At 35.0% G+C, this 18,947-nt stretch overlaps 5 protein-coding genes across 6 annotated transcripts; 4 read left to right on the top strand and 1 right to left on the bottom strand.

The window, feature by feature from the left end:
* Positions 1 to 1,300: 1,300 nt before the first annotated feature.
* On the top strand, positions 1,301 to 3,202 carry LOC103484592 (polyubiquitin-like). The gene is made up of 2 exons (XM_051088641.1): positions 1,301 to 1,602; positions 1,845 to 3,202. Exons 1-2 carry the CDS (start codon positions 1,363 to 1,365, stop codon positions 2,988 to 2,990), a joined length of 1,386 nt encoding a protein of 461 aa, XP_050944598.1. The 5' UTR covers positions 1,301 to 1,362; the 3' UTR covers positions 2,991 to 3,202.
* Positions 3,203 to 5,237: 2,035 nt separating this feature from the next.
* On the bottom strand, positions 5,238 to 7,054 carry LOC103484593 (uncharacterized). The gene is made up of 4 exons (XM_008441740.3): positions 6,634 to 7,054; positions 6,386 to 6,503; positions 5,652 to 5,743; positions 5,238 to 5,554 (listed from the first exon to the last, which is right to left on the bottom strand). The coding sequence occupies exons 1-4, from the start codon at positions 6,647 to 6,649 to the stop codon at positions 5,490 to 5,492; spliced, it is 291 nt and encodes a 96-aa protein (XP_008439962.1). The 5' UTR covers positions 6,650 to 7,054; the 3' UTR covers positions 5,238 to 5,489.
* A 212-nt stretch (positions 7,055 to 7,266) lies between these two features.
* Positions 7,267 to 8,613, top strand: LOC103484594 (probable dolichyl-diphosphooligosaccharide--protein glycosyltransferase subunit 3B). Its single transcript, XM_008441741.3, has one exon. The coding sequence runs from the start codon at positions 7,379 to 7,381 to the stop codon at positions 8,411 to 8,413; it is 1,035 nt and encodes a 344-aa protein (XP_008439963.3). The 5' UTR covers positions 7,267 to 7,378; the 3' UTR covers positions 8,414 to 8,613.
* Positions 8,614 to 8,809: 196 nt separating this feature from the next.
* On the top strand, positions 8,810 to 13,950 carry LOC103484595 (pectinesterase). Its single transcript, XM_008441743.3, has 2 exons — positions 8,810 to 13,059; positions 13,151 to 13,950. Exons 1-2 carry the CDS (start codon positions 12,084 to 12,086, stop codon positions 13,840 to 13,842), a joined length of 1,668 nt encoding a protein of 555 aa, XP_008439965.1. The 5' UTR covers positions 8,810 to 12,083; the 3' UTR covers positions 13,843 to 13,950.
* A 2,120-nt stretch (positions 13,951 to 16,070) lies between these two features.
* Positions 16,071 to 17,669, top strand: LOC103484596 (CRIB domain-containing protein RIC10-like). 2 transcript variants are annotated; one of them, XM_008441744.3, is made up of 4 exons: positions 16,071 to 16,466; positions 16,551 to 16,654; positions 16,738 to 16,831; positions 16,945 to 17,669. In XM_008441744.3, the coding sequence occupies exons 1-4, from the start codon at positions 16,403 to 16,405 to the stop codon at positions 17,121 to 17,123; spliced, it is 441 nt and encodes a 146-aa protein (XP_008439966.1). In that variant the 5' UTR covers positions 16,071 to 16,402; the 3' UTR covers positions 17,124 to 17,669. The 2 variants fall into 2 exon arrangements, with proteins under 2 accessions (XP_008439966.1, XP_008439967.1); XM_008441745.3 differs by having other exon boundaries at positions 16,075 to 16,460.
* The last annotated feature ends 1,278 nt before the right edge of the window (positions 17,670 to 18,947 follow it).

Here is an 18,947-nt window from a genome sequence, read left to right on the forward strand (position 1 = left end):
TTGAACAAAAGTATTTTCTTTCCCTAGATTTTGGATATTATGAGGAACATGAAGTCCCTTTAGTTCAATTCTTGTCGAATATATTATAAAGAGTATCAAGTCCTTGCATGAAACAAAAGTTAATATAAATATAAGCAACAATTTTTAGTGCATCCTGACATTACACATTTTTTTGCCCATCCCTTCTCATTATTCATTATAAAAGTACACTAAATCATTCATTTGACAATTTGATAGGATGCATAAATATATATCGATAGTGTTCGGATGCAACTAACTAGATATTAAAGAAACTTAACCTAATTGGCTATAATATTTGCGTCAAAGATAGAGAGAGCATATAGAATTATTGTGAAGGAAAGGAGATAGTGGGCTGCACATCGTCAAAATTAAACAAATTGAGAATCAATAATTCCAAAATACACACACCATATTTAATATTCTGGTAAAACCAACTTAATTAAATTAAAATTGAAGAAACCTACGTATATAAAAGGTTGTCAAATACGTAGAGATCAGAGTAGCAGTTGAGCAAACCCAAACCAAACCCTTTATCTATACAATCCTCTCAAAATAAAATTATTGTTTAATTATTCCCATATCTATTATCATTTTTCCATAATTGCATTGAGAGAAAAAAAAAAAATTCTAGGAGACCTAAATACAACAACAACTATTTAATAATAGCCCCATGTCACATTAAATAAAACTAACAAAAAGTTTAATACGTCAAGAAACGATACTTGTGGATATTGAGGCATGGGTCCCTCCTTCTTTGTATATTCAAATCTGTGGTCTGCCATCAGATAAGGCCTTTACCATATAATAAGTTTTCAAAAAAGTAAGCACCACTTGCTGCTTTTTTAATTTAATTATATTTAATCTAATTATTGAAACTTATAGTTGTTTTCTATCCTTATTCTTTTCTTCTCTTCAAACACCCTCCTATTAATTTAAAATAACCAAACAACCTTTTTCTTTACATAGACAAACTTAATTAGATTAAATATAACTTGTAATTAGATTAATAATATAGTTTAAAAAGAATTTTATTTTAAGTAGAATTATTAGTAAAAATGAATTTTGTGGATAGATACTTGGAATTTAAGAGAAAGTTAAAAGAGAGAAAAATATGAAAAGGAATTAAATGATTAAAGTTGAATGTAAGAAATCAATAAACATAAATTCCATGTATTAAATTTTTGTCGGTGTGTGAATAAATAAATATCTATTACTATTAGATTACCCAGCTTTGTTTATAAAAAGAAAAAGAAAAAGTTTTTAAAATATTGGAAAATTTTGTATAATTATTGAAGAAATTGCGTGGTCTTTGCAATTTGGGCATCGTTCTTATCGCTTCCAATGAAGGGGCCGTTTACCTCCACCACTATTTCCAACTTGTTTTTGTACCATTCTCTATATTTCTTTGACACCTATATTACACGTGTCTTTAATCCATTGGACCTTCGTCCTACTATATTTTTACCCGAAATGACGAATCTGTCCTTCTCATCCACCTATAAATTCACCTCTCCGGCTCCTTCCCTTTCATTCAGTTTTCCTCTATTCTTCTCTCTATACGTCATATTCATTTCTTCCAAGGTTCGTCCTCCTTTTATCTTTCTTCTTTCTTTCACTTTTTTTCGCTTTTTTCTTTTCTTTCGGTTTTTGTTCTTTTAATTTCATTCGTTTCTTTTTGTTATATGGTATGTGGTATTTGTTGAATTGAGATGTTTTAGGGTTTCGATTTAGGTTTTATTTCTTATCCTACTTAAGGGCTATTGTGATTTTGGAGAAAGGAGTTCTTATTTGTTTTTTTTTTTTTCCTTTTTCTTATCTGGCAGATGCAAATCTTCGTTAAAACCCTAACCGGTAAGACAATCACCCTTGAGGTTGAGTCGTCTGATACGATCGACAACGTCAAGGCCAAGATCCAGGACAAGGAAGGGATTCCCCCGGATCAGCAACGTCTCATCTTCGCCGGTAAACAACTCGAGGATGGCCGTACCTTGGCCGACTACAACATCCAGAAGGAGTCCACCCTCCACCTTGTCCTCCGTCTTCGTGGTGGCATGCAGATTTTCGTGAAGACCCTGACCGGAAAGACCATCACCCTTGAGGTTGAGTCGTCTGACACCATTGACAACGTGAAGGCCAAGATCCAGGACAAAGAAGGCATTCCCCCAGACCAACAGCGTCTTATCTTCGCTGGAAAGCAACTCGAGGATGGCCGCACTTTGGCCGACTACAACATCCAGAAGGAGTCTACCCTCCACTTGGTCCTCCGTCTTCGTGGTGGTATGCAAATTTTCGTTAAGACCCTGACGGGTAAAACCATCACCCTCGAGGTCGAATCCTCTGATACCATCGATAACGTCAAGGCAAAGATCCAGGACAAGGAGGGAATTCCCCCAGACCAACAAAGACTCATCTTTGCTGGTAAGCAATTAGAGGACGGCCGTACCCTTGCCGATTACAACATCCAGAAGGAGTCCACCCTCCACCTTGTGTTGCGTCTTCGTGGTGGTATGCAGATTTTCGTCAAGACGTTGACCGGAAAGACCATCACCCTAGAGGTTGAGAGCTCTGACACCATCGACAACGTCAAGGCTAAGATCCAAGACAAGGAGGGAATCCCACCAGACCAGCAGAGGTTGATCTTCGCTGGAAAGCAGCTTGAAGATGGAAGGACTCTGGCTGACTACAACATCCAGAAGGAGTCAACCTTGCATTTGGTGCTTCGTCTCCGGGGTGGAATGCAGATTTTTGTTAAGACCTTGACCGGAAAGACCATCACCTTGGAGGTGGAGAGCTCCGACACGATCGATAATGTGAAAGCTAAAATTCAGGACAAGGAAGGCATCCCTCCGGATCAGCAGAGGTTGATCTTTGCTGGGAAGCAGCTAGAGGATGGGAGGACTCTCGCTGATTACAACATTCAGAAGGAGTCCACCCTTCACCTTGTCCTGCGTCTCCGTGGTGGATTTTAGATGGTGGTGGATGTTGTTGGGTGTTGGTGATTGTCTTTGAATGATTTCTGAATGTTAATGTGTTGAAGATTTGGTACTTGGAAACAGCTGCCTGTAGGCCTATTATTGCTGTTGAATAAAGTTGATTTCCCGAAATGTTTATGTTTTTGTTTATGTGAATGTTGCTTATTTCTCTAAATGAAATGAACATCGTAATGGTGAATTGCATTGTACATCTTTGCTGAATTCTGATCCGACTCCTTTTCTGCTCGATATTAGCTCTGTTCCCTCAATCTGAGGATGTTTTTTCAAATTTTGTAGACGTTTCTAACTGCAAGTTAAATTTAGGGGGTTGAACTGGTATTGTACCACACTTGATAATCCATCTTTGTCCTCTTAAAAAAGAACAGTGTTGTGGGGAAGTTGGGTATGGAAATTGTGTTGTAAACCGTCTCTAGATTCAAAACTAAAATGGATTTGCAGTGGGATTTCAGCAAGAAACCGAGGATTCCGAAATTGGCTTTTGCAATCTCATTGCTCAAGTAAAAAGATCAAACGGACGTTGAGTGCACAATTTTCCTTACTGTTTCATTGATTTCTTTTCTTTTCTTTTTTTTTTTTTGGACAAACAATATTATGTGAACTTTATAGGGGGGCCTGTAGATCTTTCTTCTATATCAAACTGTGAGGTAATGGAATTTGGTTTCTCTCTCTTTTTTTTAGGTGCAATTGATGAATTGTACACTGCTCCCTTCAATGTTCAAACTTGTTCAAGTAGAAAGCCAGATAACTCACGAGTTAGTCAATGAGGAATCTGTTTAATCTCCATCTCAGGCAGAAAATACTAGTAAATCATTTTTGTGGGGACTAGTTAGCGGTTATTACGTTTGTATTTCGCGGTCTGTGTTGGGGAGTTATTTGTTCCTTGGTTGGATGAATCGTGTTCTTCCAATCCTGGTGGTCACCCCAATATTGTAGAGAATCCACGTAAATGCATGTAAGATGGTGTGTATGTGTGTATGTATATATCAGAATATAAATAAAACAGGGGTTGTGTGGTTTTGTTCTGTGAAGTAAGAGAGATTGTGGCCATCTTGATTCTCTGAATCAGTCATAGTTGATAGGCTGTATGTTTTCACTATTGAATCATTGAGCAAATGTAGGATATCTATTCCTATTGTTGAGTTTTCTTTGGTTGAAGACGTTTTTGGTTCAGCCTAGACATCAATCAATATCTAGAGTATTTTTTTTATCCCTTTCAACTACTAAAGTATTTACTTGGTTCATCTGATCTCAATGGGTTCATCTGATCTCAATGGCTGAGTGATTGTGTGGCAGTAACATTTCAATATTCAGACCTTTTCTCAATTTTGATGTGTTTGAATTGATTTTTTAAATATTTTGTTTTAAAAATAGTTTTTAAAATACGAACTTACTATACTTTTTCTATAGTCAATCGAAATAGCCCTTTTGTCATTTGTTATCTTCGTTTATAACTACAAATTATAAATATAGTAAAATCTGTCACTCTCATGACATGTTTATCATGGTTTATACTTAATTGTCTTGAATATTGCAACATTTGCAATTATCTTCATTTTAAAATATTTGCTTATTCGAATGATGTACAGAGCAAAAACATTATGAAAAAGAAAATTAAGTAAAACGATTTACCTTCAGAAATCTGAAAAGCAACTTCTTAGAGAAATTTTTAGTGTATAGCAGAACCATGATATAAAATGGAAGAAACTTTCTTTTCACCAAAAGCAACTATAGCACCACAGATTTAACTTTTCATATTATGTTGTCTGTTGATTTTAACTCTGAGTTGTGCTAAGATGTTGTCATTACTGTGCCACTTTAATCCTCTTACAAAATTTGGAAAGATATATATATACTACGATATTTTGAAGAAGCGTAATTTAAACACACTGATTTTGATAGACCTTGATCATTTACAAACCTATAACTTCTATACTCAGAACTACCAGGAAATTTTGTAGAAATGAAAGGTACCAACATATACAAAGCAATCCCACCAGAAGTATTGAATCCGTTTTTAACAATATAACAACACGAATTTGTGTTGAATTACAATATAACAATATAACCTTTTCTTGGTTTATCCGTTATATTTGCTAGAGCAGAGAAGCTCTTAAACAATAGCTAATTGTCATAGATTCAATGAAAAGAGTTATCTGTCAATTCAGAAAGGATACATAGGCACTATCCATCTTTATTCAAGAAAAGAACTCAACAACAATCACATCGGGTAAAAGATTAGGTCATAACTGCATTAGCAAGGAAAGGAAAGTAGAATTTTATAATACATAAATCTCATTAAACAAACAAATGTTAATTCTGGGTTGAATTACACTTCAAGTCGGATCAGGAAATTGAAGGAACTATTAGTCATTTACTATAGATGGATACCGGGATGAAAATTACATCAGGATCGAAGTACATGTCGTTAACCCCTGATGATAAAGTTACAAGTTGAATATCAATTCTGGCTACTAATTACACGTTGCTCTGTTTGTAAAACTTGGTGTCAAGTACTTGCTTCCCACACATAGCACAAACCCCTGCCAAGCGTGACACAACAATTTCACACATAATTGCGTTGTAGTAAACCGTATGTAGATATAAAAACAAAGATAAACTTCCATTTGCAATTCATACCTTTGCTGTAAGCACATGTGTGACAATACTTCCCATCCTGATGTACCTGCTGCTTACAAATTATGCACTTGGTGTTTCCATAAGGAGTCCACCTACAAGCAATACCGTTCAGAATAATGAATAGACTTGCAAACTTTTACAACTGATGAACTTAATGAATATCAGATGGTTTTTACTATGCAATTTGATGAATGAGCCAGACAAAAAATGGGTTGATCAGTTTCACACAAAACATCTATTAGTCATATCATATGGATGCATGAAAAATATCAGATTCATATACCTTGAAACAAAATTTCATTCAATCAAGAACTTATAAGTATCGGGCGTATGCATGACAAAACATCCACTGATAAGTTGGCATCGAGGATTGATTGGCCATTCCATTCATACGCTATGTAAGAATGATAATGTCATATGCGTAGGTTAATCTATTTGATACAATATCACATTCAATTAGCATGTTTAAGAAGTAGACATTACTCTCGTATCTCCAGAACGGCAGAATTTATACAATCACAAGATGAACTCCTAGACAAAACATCCACCAAGTCTCTAAATTAAAGCCAGGGCATATTCTATTGTGTACATGAACTTCATATTCTAAACCCTAATTCACATTTCTGGGTAAATGTTTACATGAATCAGTAAAGGATAAAAAAAAACCCTAGAAACTACAAAAAATGTCAATTTAATTGGTAAATTCACAAGGGAGAACATTGAAAAGAACAGACCTTTTCTTCTTGGAGAGGAGCTTGTTTTCGTTAATTTTACGGCCACCGCTTTCTTGTGTGTTGCTTGCACCTTCTTTCCACTTGTCCGGCACTATCACCTTCGATAGCTTCTTTTCACCTGCATCCACAACTCCAAACGACTCAGTAAGGAAACAAACAAATCAAAAGAACCAGTGAACAAATCGCAAAATTACTCGATTGTAGTCAAAATTCGTAGTGAATCAGGAAGAGGAGAGAAAGAGGCTTACACTTCTCGCAGACCATGGCTAAACTGCTGGTTAGACGATGTTGAAATTGAATGTAGAAACGGATGTGATCAGAGCCCTAATTAGAAATCTATGAAGGAAAACGAAGAGGAATGGACCAGATTTTCGTCAAAATTGTAAAAGGAAAATAAAAGGGTCGGAAATGGCAAATCTTAGATTCATAACCCTTTTATTTATGTTATCCGCTAATGTTTAATGTTTTATTCTCAAATTTATTCATTTGTGTTCTAAAAATTTCCAATATTTTAATTTTTTTCTGATAAATTCTTAAACTAAGTAAGTAAAATAAACTAAAATTTTAAAATAATAAATTATTGTTTTTCCTTTTTTAAGATAATGCTACTTACATAATTTATTCTATTTTCAAATTCACAATCAATAATTATTTGAATTTTAAAATTTTAAATTGGAAGCAAAATATTTTCAATTTCAATAAAAAAAAAAGAAATTTGTTTTTGTTATCCAAAATAATTTTTTGGATCAGAAGCCAAATCAAATTCGATTATGAATTCTCAATTAAAGTTGTAATTTAAATTAATTAATGACTAAAAAAACATTGTAAAAAGAAAAATGCCTCAATTTATGGCACCAAAATGGATAAATAAAATTTAATTTTAATTTGATAAAAGAAAAAAGAAAAAGTCAAGAGTGGTTCCCAAATAGATTCCGAGTTCGTCTACCCAAAATTTGGCCATTGCACAAACCCAATCTCTCGCTTCGAGCCAAAATGGCGACACTCAAATTCTCTCATCCTCTCCTCCTAACTCTCCTTCTCGCTCTCTTCGTTCAATATTCTCTATCTTCATCTGACTCCGATCGAGTTGCAGAGCTTCTTGACCTCCAATCTCGATCCCCTTCCGGTGTGATTCATCTCGACGACCAGTCCGTCTCCCGTTTCCTTACCACACCAAAAAGCCCTAGACCTTATTCACTTCTCATTTTCTTTGACGCCTTACAGCTTCACGACAAGTCCGAGCTCCACCTCAAAGAACTCCGCCATGAATTTGGCCTCGTCTCCTCCTCCTTCATCGCCAACAACCCCGATCCCTCTTCTCCATCTCGCTCCAAATTATTCTTCTGCGAGATTGAGTTCAAAGAGTCCCAACCTAGTTTTTCCCTTTTCGGCGTTAATGCTCTCCCCCATGTACGGCTGATTGGCCCCAATCAAACGCCTAAGAAGTCCGATCAAATGGACCAAAGCGACTATTCCAGATTGGCTGAATCCATGGCGGAATTTGTAGAGTCCAAGACATCGCTTGTCGTTGGTCCGATCCAACGACCCCCAATGTTTTCCAAGAATCAATTGGTCGTTCTTTTCATTGCCATGTTAATTTCGGCGCCATTTGCTTTGAAAAAGGTCATTGCAGGTGAGACATTGCTCAACGACCGGAAAGTCTGGTTGATGGGGGCTATCTTTATCTACTTTTTCAGTGTTGCGGGCACTATGCATAACATTATTCGGAAAATGCCCATGTTTTTGACCGACCGGAACGATCCCTCCAAGCTGGTATTCTTCTATCAGGGCTCTGGAATGCAGCTTGGTGCAGAGGGGTTTGCTGTGGGTTTCTTGTATACGATTGTTGGGTTGCTTTTGGCTTTCGTGACTCATGTGCTTGTCAAAGTCAGGAATGTGAATACACAGCGGGTTGCTATGATGATTGCGCTCTTTGTGTCATTTTGGGCAGTGAAGAAAGTCGTGTATTTGGATAACTGGAAGACAGGTTATGGAATTCATGGATATTGGCCATCAAGTTGGAATTGATTTCAGGAAGAGTGCCTTTGCTGTTCGGCTATCTCTATATGTGAGAATTTCTCGTCCATGAAACTGGTAGCTGTTGAAGTTAAATTTTGTTGTTTTAACCATACGACTTTGGCCATTAGATGCTTCTCTAAGAATGACGCTCAGTTATACTTGAAAACTATTTTTTGAAGTATTAGATACATTTGCATTCCACTCTTCAATATTGCAGGTTTGAGATAGAATGAACTCTCTCTTACTTATTGTTTTCTGGTTTAAAGCTACAACGCTATATATACATTTTCTAACCTACTCTGAGGATTACATTCTCTTCTAGAAAAACTAACAAATTATCAAGTAGAATTAACTCACATTTCTGAAACTTTGTATAGTTGGTAGGTTTTTTTCACTCCTATTCTCATTCTGATGGACAAATGCTAGGAGTCTAGGACAGCCCATAAAAGTTTGTATACTTTATACCTTCCTGGTTTCATACATCAGTAATTAAGCTGCCATATTTGACACTAATTTCATGTTTTAAATTGTTTGCTCTTTTCTCGTCATTGCAATTTGCATTACTTGGAAAGTCTATGGGAAGTTTTTTCATTACATTATAATTAGCATCCTGTATGTCTTTACTTTTTCTCGGTATAGTATATTATGCCTTATTGCCGAAGAGTTTGCTTCATTGGGACAATACTCTTGAAATCTCAAATGAACAATAGCTTGGTCAAACTCAGTTAATATTAAAATTGCATTCTTTTTGGCTCAAGCTATTGATTGAAATATCGTTTCTCTATCGTTTTATTCTATAGCTGTGCTATGTTTCATGCTGTTAAATTTGAGATTACCGGTTCTTCAAAATCATCCTAGACATGTTCAGTGGATAATGCTCAAATTATGAACTTAAATATCTTTGAAGAACTGGATTTTGACCATAACAGCTACCCAGGATATTAAATATTGGTCATTTCAGAGAACTGGTTGTTGTATGGTTAGATAGTCGACCTCTAGTCTTTACAAATCTGCAGTTTTGGTGATTATTTTATTGCTTCATAGTTTCTGTACCAATTAGGCCAATGACGGTAAAACTGAGAGTAGAATGGAACCTAAGAAGAGTAAGAGGGTGTTCTTGCTGGCTGAGTTTCATTTCTCTTCTTTTCTTTTCTTTTCTTTTTTCTTTTTGGAGAGATCATATTTTTCTAGAGGGTTTTTTAGAAGTGAAGTAAGAGTAACAGTGGCTACTTGCAAAAAGACAGTGTGCACGATATGAGCCACATTGTTTCCTTGAATTTCCCTGATATTTCCCTGATTTCCTATCTGTATGATATAGTGAAATTGAAAGCCATTACCTTGTATTGATCTACAGCTTTTTCCTAGCCCAGTGAATTTTATAGGATCAGTTTGATGAGTAATGGTCCTTGTTTTAGTTTGATAATGACCTTTGTTGAAACTACTGTCCTACCAAAGCTGGAGACTTGCTCACATGAACTCAACCATGCTCTATTACTAGAACTCATGAGAGCTTAAACTCGAAAGATTTTATCCAAAAAGAATCGATGTGTTTTCCTATTATCTGAGAGAAAACTTGAATTGATTAAATGGATTTTAGATGTATGATGTACTTGCTATGTTTTTGTATGAGTTGAGTATACCTATAGTTGGTTTAGATGGGAGTAAGAACTTTGATGATGGAGAAAATATAGAAGGAAAAGTAGCAAGTAATTTGAGGTACCCGTAATATCTCTCTATCTCTTGATATCACTAGCCTAAATCAACAAAACCGTCGTTAGTTTTCATCCTTTAACTCTAGTAATATTTCTAATTCTATCCTAATCAGTAATCCTATTACTTTGTTGTTGATATGATTTATGTAAAAAGGGTGTGGCTCCCTGGCCGTGGCAAGCTCGTTATGCTCTCCGGCACAGAGCTGAATCGCCCATTACTATGACATTGTAGAGTCTGCATTTGATCCACCCTTTTGTATTTGATTATTAGATGTATGTTCCACATTTCTCTGAAAGTCTGCAGGTCTATAACTTTGATTTTGACATTTTGCTGAATCTGCATTTGATCATTTGGGCTGTATGTTTAATGCCAACAGGTCGTTGGAAAATACGCTTCAAAACGCTACTTTCTGGGTTAAATTACAACTGAAGTACCAAAACTTTCTAAAAAATTGAAACTAGAATAAAAAAAATTGTCAATTGGACTTCTAAAATGTCTAATATGTTTATGGAATAATAATTGTTGCATTAAATATGATTATTTGAATTTTTTTAAAAATTAACATGTACGGTTATATAAACATAATTAAATTTTATTTTGTGTATAAGGTTGTGAACTTTTAATTTAATTTTAATGTCGAGTGTGTTTGTGAGTAACTATTCAAATCGAATTAGTCAAACTGCTATTTAGCATGATTGAAACTGGTAATGATTACTTATTTAAATGGGTTATTTTCCCTTCTCCTGTTCTCTTCTCTTACTAATGTTTTTCTATTTCCTTTCATTTAAAGCTCTCAATTACTTCGTTTATGAGCCCAACCCCACCATAAATTATTTTTTCTTCCCCTCATAGGTCTACTAATGAAGCTACCTTCAAAAGTTGGTTGAATCCAACTGACTGTTATACATGTATCTACTAACTGAATGATAAATTAGACCTAACATATAAACACAAATTGAAAAGCTGATATATTAGACATTTTGTGTAACGTTCTGATTTAGAAGGGAGACATGAATGAACCAATATTACATCTTATATTCTAATTTAGGAGGGAGACGTGAATAAATCGATATCACATCTAGAGGGATCATAAAGACATAAAAGTAAGGTTAACAAATACTCAAAAGAATTAAAAGCTAAAACCTATACTAGCAAGATGCACTTTTTTTTTCGGTGTCTCCATCATAGGAAGTCTACACCTAGCTTGGAGAAATTCTATGTTGGGTGAAAGTATGCAAAGGACTCATGTTGCATTCTAATAAGTTCTTTAAGACAGTAAAGATGATGTTGTTAGGTCATTTCAACTCCTGAGCCTGGAATGTTACATTTTGTAAAGTTTGTTTATATGTTTTAAAAGTTCAAAACCTACTCCAATTTCTGTCAACAATTTTATCTCTTTCTTGACGTTCTCTTCCCTTTGTCTCTATTTCTTTTGACTACCAATACGTTTCTCTTTAGACAATCCAAACCAATTCACAAAAATCAATTCTTTGATTCCGCTTGGAATAACAGGAAAAGAGGGTAATGTGTTAGGTAGGTCAGATCACAATCATCAAAATTAAAAATAAAAGAAAAAGTTCTGCTGAATCATGAACCCCAAAACCCATAATCCTATAAAGTATCAATGTCTAAATGATTACATTTTATCACTATTCTGAATATTTTCCTTCAATTACACCCATATCGAAGTTCATCGAATAAAAAAAATCATCTAAAAGAAAACTTAATTCTTATCTAAGAGAGCAAGTTAAGCCCAAATTACGGTGTTAAAATTCAAAAAGTCGACTCTTTTAAGTCTTAAAAAATGTCGAAAACAGTGGTTTTGCTCATTTATCAACCACTGATTGAATTTCAGTAGTATAATACAATCGTGGGACTTTACTCTATTATTATCCTATTTAAATCTCTAGTGGGTGAAGCTTAATTCATCACTTAAAGCTTCACTTAGTAGCACTGGTGATTGTTCATGGCTACCCATCAGCCACTTCTTCATCTTCAACCCCCCAAAACTTCCTGCTCCAAAACCATTTCCACAATCCTCTGTTTCGCTGTAGTTTTGTGCTCAGCCATTTTCGTTACTAACAAGTTCATCAAATTAAACCCATATGAAAATGATCTTCCCTTCCTTCACAACATATGCCACAAGGCTTATAACCCATCATCCTGCATTGAAATGGCCGCCTCAGAATTTCCCTTGAGCATAATCAAAACCACGAACGAGGAACATTTCTTACAGTCTTTCCTGAAGAAATCCATGCCTAAAGTAATCAACACAATTGAGAGAGCCAAAGATCTCCGCCAAAGAATCAACAGCCCTCGCGGTGAAGGAGCTTTGGATGATTGTATCGAGCTTATGGAGATTTCAAACGGCCGAATCATGGACTCTGTTTTGGCTCTGAAGAACAGAACGAGTGGCTACATCGAAAGTTCCCACACATGGCTGAGTAGCGTGCTGACGAACCACGTCACGTGCTGGGATGAGGTGGAGAGTTCATTATCCAGAGCGGCGGCAATGGATTTAGGGCTCGAAGAGTTGATTATGAGAGGGAGAAACTCGTTGGGGATGTTGGTTTCGATTTGGGGATTGGAAATTAAAAATTTGGGAGAGTTGGGGAAAAGAGGAAATGGGTATCCGAGTTGGTTGAAGAAAGGAGATCGGAGATTATTGGGGGTTTTGGGGAGAGAAATGGAACCGAATATCGTGGTGGCGAAGGATGGGAGTGGGAATTTCAAGACGGTGCAGGAGGCGGTTGAATCAGTTCCAGATAAGAGCAAGAACAGAATTGTTATATATGTGAAAAAGGGGACTTACAAGGAAAATGTGGAAGTGGGAAAGAAGAAAAAGAATGTAATGATCGTTGGAGATGGAATGGATTCCACCATTATAACCGGTAGCCTCAACGTCGTTGATGGATCAACAACTTTCAAATCTGCAACTGTAGGTAAGACTATCAGAAACATTGGTTTCTCTTTCTCACCTAATCTTTTTATCACTTATGATCAACAACTTTCTTGTTTAATTTGATGATCCAGCTGCGGTGGGAGATGGGTTTATAGCCCAAGACATTTGGTTCCAAAACACCGCGGGGCCGGCAAAGCACCAAGCCGTGGCGCTTCGGGTCGGAGCAGATCAATCGGTCATAAACCGGTGTCGTATCGACGCTTATCAGGACACACTCTACACACATTCCAACCGCCAATTCTACCGAGATTCCACCATCACCGGCACCGTCGACTTCATATTCGGTAACGCGGCCGTGGTTCTACAGAACTGTAAAATAGAGCCCCGACGACCGATGAACAACCAAGCCAACATGGTGACGGCACAAGGCCGAATCGACCCAAATCAGAACACTGGAACTTCGATCCAGCAATGCGATATCGTGGCAAGCTTCGACTTGGAGCCGGTTAAGAAGTCGATTAAGACATATCTGGGGCGACCATGGAAGGAGTATTCGAGGACCGTCGTCATGCAGTCGAGAATTGGCGATCTTATTCAACCAGCGGGCTGGGCCGAATGGAGTGGGGACTTTGCACTGAAAACGCTGTATTACGGGGAATACTCAAATACTGGGCCGGGCTCTGATGTTAGCAAGCGAGTTAAGTGGGCCGGTTATCATGTCATTACGAGCCCATCTGAGGCCCAAAAATTTACGGTGAATTCACTTATACAAGGAGGTGAATGGCTGGGCCCATCGGGCGCGAGTTTTATCCCAGGGCTGTGATTGTGTGCGCTTGTGATCAACGGTTGGTATCTACTCGTTCTGTTATCGTTGTTTTATTAGGCAATAAAATTTAAAAGAATGGAATATATCTATGTTCTACCCTTATAATTCATGACTCCGTTTTTTTTTCCTTTCATAATTACACTACTAAAATTAGGTTTTGTTCTAATCTACGATTTTTAAATTTCAAATTTGTATTTGGTTGTGTATATGAATTCAGAAAAAGATCAATATGTTAAAAACAAATAAAACGTGTTAAATTATAGATCGATTAAAAAGTTTAAATTAATGGATAAAAATAAATTTACGAAGAAAGGTTCCACATCCGATGATCACCTACTTTGATATCATTTTAAATCATAGAAAGATCTAGTGACCCTATTAAATTAATGGACGAAGATAAATTTAATTATATGGAAGGATCTCCTATTAATTTCCGATGACCTACTTCATGAGCAAATGTTGGTTCTAGTAACTATATCTCCGATGAAAACCACATTTTCCACAACAACCCTTAAGCAATAAAGCCTAATTCCTATGAGTTTTTTTTTTTTTTTTTATATACCTTTTCTAAAAATCAAAATGGACACCCAAGCAAATAATTTGATGTTTTGTCAATAAGAAACATTACATTATAAATTAGAAGAATATCAGCCTACATAACCATATTTCAAATAAATGAATTAGCTCTTAAATATACTTTGAAAGTTCAAATATCCATTCCCACTATTAAAAAAATCAAACCTTTATTTGTCAATAACAAAAAAAATAAAAATACATTTTGTTTAGTCAAAAACATGTTTTGTTTTAATACCAAAAAAAAAAAAAGAAAGAAAGAAAGAAAGAAAGAAAGAAAGAAATTGCAATCAATGCTTTTTGTTTCTAAGAAAAGGATCAAACCTATATTGATCAATCAACCTCTTCGCAGCTAAGGAAAACCAATTAAAAGCCCCGTCAACATCCCTTTCACCTCCCTCTCAGTTAGAAGAAAGGGGGGAGGGGACAACAAAATACACCACCTTCTTAATTACCATACGAAAGGGTCGCCTTAGCAACCTAGTGGACAACACTGTTTGCTCTACATGATCAACTCCACTTGAAACCCTACGCTTTATCCCCTCAAAAAAACACTCTCAATCTCAACCACAAAATCACCCAATCTCAGACGACACTTGTGATCAATGGTTGAGTTTTTAGGCAACAAAATCAAAAACCAAAAATCAAAAAACTAAAACTAAAATATACATCATACAATTATAAATAACAACTCGTTAATGAAAACTAGTATGGATAACTATGTAGCATTCTACCCAAAAAGTAAATAATTATATTTTCATTTTGTCTAAAGAGGACCCTAAATTAATTTAATAAAGAAATTATAGTTTATAGATTTAATTTTGAAAACCAAATTAAATGATCAACAAATGGGAACTTAAAAATTACATCGAGCACACATATTTCAAAATTAAGGAATTACACTAACCTGTAATAAAGTTTGAAAGTTTAAATATTTGTATAAATAAAGATTATGAGCTGTGTGTGTAGTGATATTCATGAATAAAAGAGAATGTAAATTAGAAAATAAAAGAATTGGTTTAAGGGAAACACAGGGAATGAGATCATGCTTCCCATATACCTACAAAGTCCGACGAAACCCCATTTGAGATTTGTAAACCTAATTCTATTTTTTTTTAAAAAAAAGGATCTTAATATCTGTAATTCTTAAGTGGGTGCCATCATTTCTCATTTTGGAAAACAACATTTTATATATATATTATTATTATTATTAGGACGTGCTTCCAATTATCCAGGGGAATCCCAAGAGCAATGAGTGGGATTTTTCAGTATAACAGACAAAATCATTTCCCCACATTCATTACAAAACTGGATTACTAACCCTTCATTTTAATCATTTATTCATATGGTATGCACGAAAAAAACAAAATTAAAATATGTTTGTAACATGACGGGAGGAGCAACAGGAATCACATAAAGAGATCGTTACAATTTGTTTAATCAGAAATTGAGATCCATTTGAGAGGGCAAAAGTAAGCTTGAACATTATTATATTGTAAATCCCATGTCTGAATATATACATATTATATATATATTATATGATGGATTTTGTGCAATTTGAAGATATTTAATGTAGACTTTAAATTTTTCTCATAATGTCTTGAAATGATATATGGCAGTGCTTTTCTCTCGTTCCACCGCTCAAACCCTTTTCTCATTACTTTTTCTAATTTAATTCTCAATCGTCTCTTTTTTCTTATCCATTTCCTCCTCCCCCACTCATTTCATGCTCATACCTTTACGTCGTCGTTTTGGATCTCACCTTAATCCTCCTTCCTAATCTCAATGATCTGGGGTTTGTTGCATTGACAGAAAAAAAGAAAAGAAAAGAAAAACTTATTATCCTGAATTTAAATGATGTATGAACAACGACTGGTGTAGTGTAGCAATGTTAATTCTCTTTCTCCCATTAATTTCCTATAACAAATTGTTTGAGTTCAATTTGTTGTAAGTAGGTTATGCAATAATTTATCTTCCCTCAACCATGGCTTCCAAAATGAAAGGAATCTACAAAAGTTTCAAATATATCACTCAGATTTTCGGTAATGGTATACATTTCTTGATTTCGTTTTTCTTTCATATTTTATGAAACATACTCTCTATTGCTAAACTCAATAGCTTTTTGATTGTAGTGGTGAAAGATCGCGAAATGGAAATCGGATATCCGACCGATGTAAAGCATGTAGCTCATATCGGATTGGATAATTCTTCTCCATCCGCTTCCGCCCCTAGTTGGGTATATATTATTATTTCTCTTTAATTTTGTTATTTCTTCAATTTATTTGCTCTTCTAATGTTTGAAAAATTAAAATAAAACAGATGAATGAATTTAAAGGTGGTGAGGTGAGTGAACGAAGGGATTCTAGTTCAACCGCAGTAACGGCTCTCAGTCATTGGTCTACACATTCCCAAGGTTTGTAATTTTGAAATTAATTAATTTTATTTAGCTCTTCAAAGAGATCATTAACATTAATCAATCACGAAATTTAACATAAATTAGTGTGTTTTTGTTTGATGATGGGGCAGAATTTGACATTTCGATAGGTTACCAATCGGCATCCGACTTATCGTTGGAGCTTCCAAAGAAACCAAAGAAAAAAAGGAGTAGCAAGAACACGACAATGTCGTCGTCGTCGTCGAGAACAACGAAGTCAAAAGCTACCTGCAACAATCCCGTGGAGCCGATCCCAAACTATCAAATTTAGAACAATTAATAATAATAATATGGTTAATTAGATTTTTCAGAATTTGTCAAAACCTTTTCACAAAGCGTGTTTTTTCATTGTTTTCCTTGAATCCAAATTTGTTAATAGTTTTTCTTTCTCTTTTTGGCCTCGGGTTGCGTAAATAATAGATGACCGAGGCTGCTGATTTCTTTCCATCTCTTTAGTTAGAATGATCCATTCAAATTGTTGTGGTTTCTAAATGAATATAGAATACACTCACGCGTACTCAAATCTGGATATATTACTGGGGCTTACTTATTGGAGTACTCACACCACACCGATACCGATATGATACCAACCAGAGTATACTCCATTCTTAAAGTATAATATGAAGTATAATTAGCAGATCAGACCAACAGAAAAAGTAAAACATTTGTGCATCCTACTATACACAACTCTCAATATTATGACCCCCAATCAAAATTGTAAGAACAATTTGTTAGTCCCGGTACAATTAGAGGCAGAATTGAAACTTTATAAACTTGATAGTTTATTTACTCAATTATGAAAGTTTAGAAAGTGTGTTGTAATTTTTTTATGCTACCATATTTATGGCATAGTTTAAAATTTTGGCTTTTAACAGTTATATAGCATAATATCAAAGAATTTATAAATATAATAAAAATTTGGTCTAACTTTTTAAGGTTTATAGTATAATAGGTTAGCCTTACATTCCAGTCGCTGTTAAAAGTCTATTCTGAAATAGCATACTACCAACAGATTATGCTATATTTTTATTTTTTAAAAAAATGTTGTTATGATATGGTTTATTATTAGTAATAAAAGCGAAAGGACTCGACGAATTAATTTAGAAAAGAAGAAGAAAGCAGCAGCTTGAATGGACTGGAATCTATGGACGGGCCCAACCGATGAGATCAAAGTCGATGGAATCCGTGGAAGGGCCCAACCTCCGTTGGTTAGGTGGCCTTTAATCATAGTGGAACAAAGAAGATACGATGAAAAAGAAAACACCATAGGTGAATATATATGTGTGTGTGTTTATGTCTGTGTATGTATTGTACATATTCTCGTCCGGTCATCCCTTCTCATCCATTGGTTTGAGTTGACACAAAAAAAGTGAAAAAACAAATAAATACTTATATTGGTATGGTACCATGCCAAATATGCTTTCATAATTATATTAGTACATGGGTCTTTTAATTTGCTTAAGCATACGAATATTGATTGCCACTTTAAAATGATAGAATTAGACTACTTAATTATAAGTCTTTGGTCTCACATTTCTTTTTAGAACATGTACAATATTAATTGGTTGTGTCAGTAAGATTATGATAGTCAAGATTCTAGGGTTTTTGATTAGTGACTTTGGTTTATTTATTTCTCATGGTGAAACTAAACACTCGATTAAGCCGACGTCAAATATGAGGCCACATTGTTCCATTTGAAAATTTATATATGGATTCCAACCGTCTCCTTGTGTTTGGACCTTGTAACACCTAGACATGTTATGTGGGTTTAGACTTTGATTACTTGGATAACCACACACAAATATTATAATCTTTTTAACTCAAAACATTAATTACCTACCTGATTGTCACCTTCTCCTTTAGACCACCTTTTTCTCTAAATAATGATATATTTGTTGATTTTTTTAGCTTCGTAATTCAAATAGTTAATCCTATGGATTGTAAAAAAAAAAAAAAATTCTCTTTTGGTTGAAATCAATAAATTTCTTAGTAGTTCCAATTATATGAATAATTAATATCACCAAAAGTTTTAAAAAATACAAAAACTTTATATTCTATGAGACCAACAATTTTATTGGTCATTTTAAAATAATTT

The sequence above is a fragment of the Cucumis melo genome, chromosome 8 (assembly GCF_025177605.1).
Source record: "Cucumis melo cultivar AY chromosome 8, USDA_Cmelo_AY_1.0, whole genome shotgun sequence".
NCBI classification, from domain to species: Eukaryota; Viridiplantae; Streptophyta; class Magnoliopsida; order Cucurbitales; family Cucurbitaceae; genus Cucumis; species Cucumis melo.

What these genes read in the sequence shown, in the direction of transcription:
- LOC103484592 (XM_051088641.1), top strand. Translation starts at nt 1,363, where the DNA reads ATGAAGGGGCCGTTTACCTCCACCACTATTTCCAACTTGTTTTTGTAC. An exon ending in TCATATTCATTTCTTCCAAG is followed by an intron (nt 1,603 to 1,844) that starts GTTCGTCCTCCT and finishes CTTATCTGGCAG; the next exon opens with ATGCAAATCTTCGTTAAAAC.
- LOC103484593 (XM_008441740.3), bottom strand. An exon ending in CTCCTCTCCAAGAAGAAAAG is followed by an intron (nt 5,744 to 6,385) that starts GTCTGTTCTTTT and finishes TATTGCTTGTAG; the next exon opens with GTGGACTCCTTATGGAAACA. An exon ending in CACATGTGCTTACAGCAAAG is followed by an intron (nt 5,555 to 5,651) that starts GTATGAATTGCA and finishes CACGCTTGGCAG; the next exon opens with GGGTTTGTGCTATGTGTGGG.
- LOC103484594 (XM_008441741.3), top strand. Translation starts at nt 7,379, where the DNA reads ATGGCGACACTCAAATTCTCTCATCCTCTCCTCCTAACTCTCCTTCTC.
- LOC103484595 (XM_008441743.3), top strand. Translation starts at nt 12,084, where the DNA reads ATGGCTACCCATCAGCCACTTCTTCATCTTCAACCCCCCAAAACTTCC. An exon ending in TTTCAAATCTGCAACTGTAG is followed by an intron (nt 13,060 to 13,150) that starts GTAAGACTATCA and finishes TTGATGATCCAG; the next exon opens with CTGCGGTGGGAGATGGGTTT.
- LOC103484596 (XM_008441744.3), top strand. Translation starts at nt 16,403, where the DNA reads ATGGCTTCCAAAATGAAAGGAATCTACAAAAGTTTCAAATATATCACT. An exon ending in CCGCTTCCGCCCCTAGTTGG is followed by an intron (nt 16,655 to 16,737) that starts GTATATATTATT and finishes AAAATAAAACAG; the next exon opens with ATGAATGAATTTAAAGGTGG. An exon ending in TTGGTCTACACATTCCCAAG is followed by an intron (nt 16,832 to 16,944) that starts GTTTGTAATTTT and finishes ATGATGGGGCAG; the next exon opens with AATTTGACATTTCGATAGGT.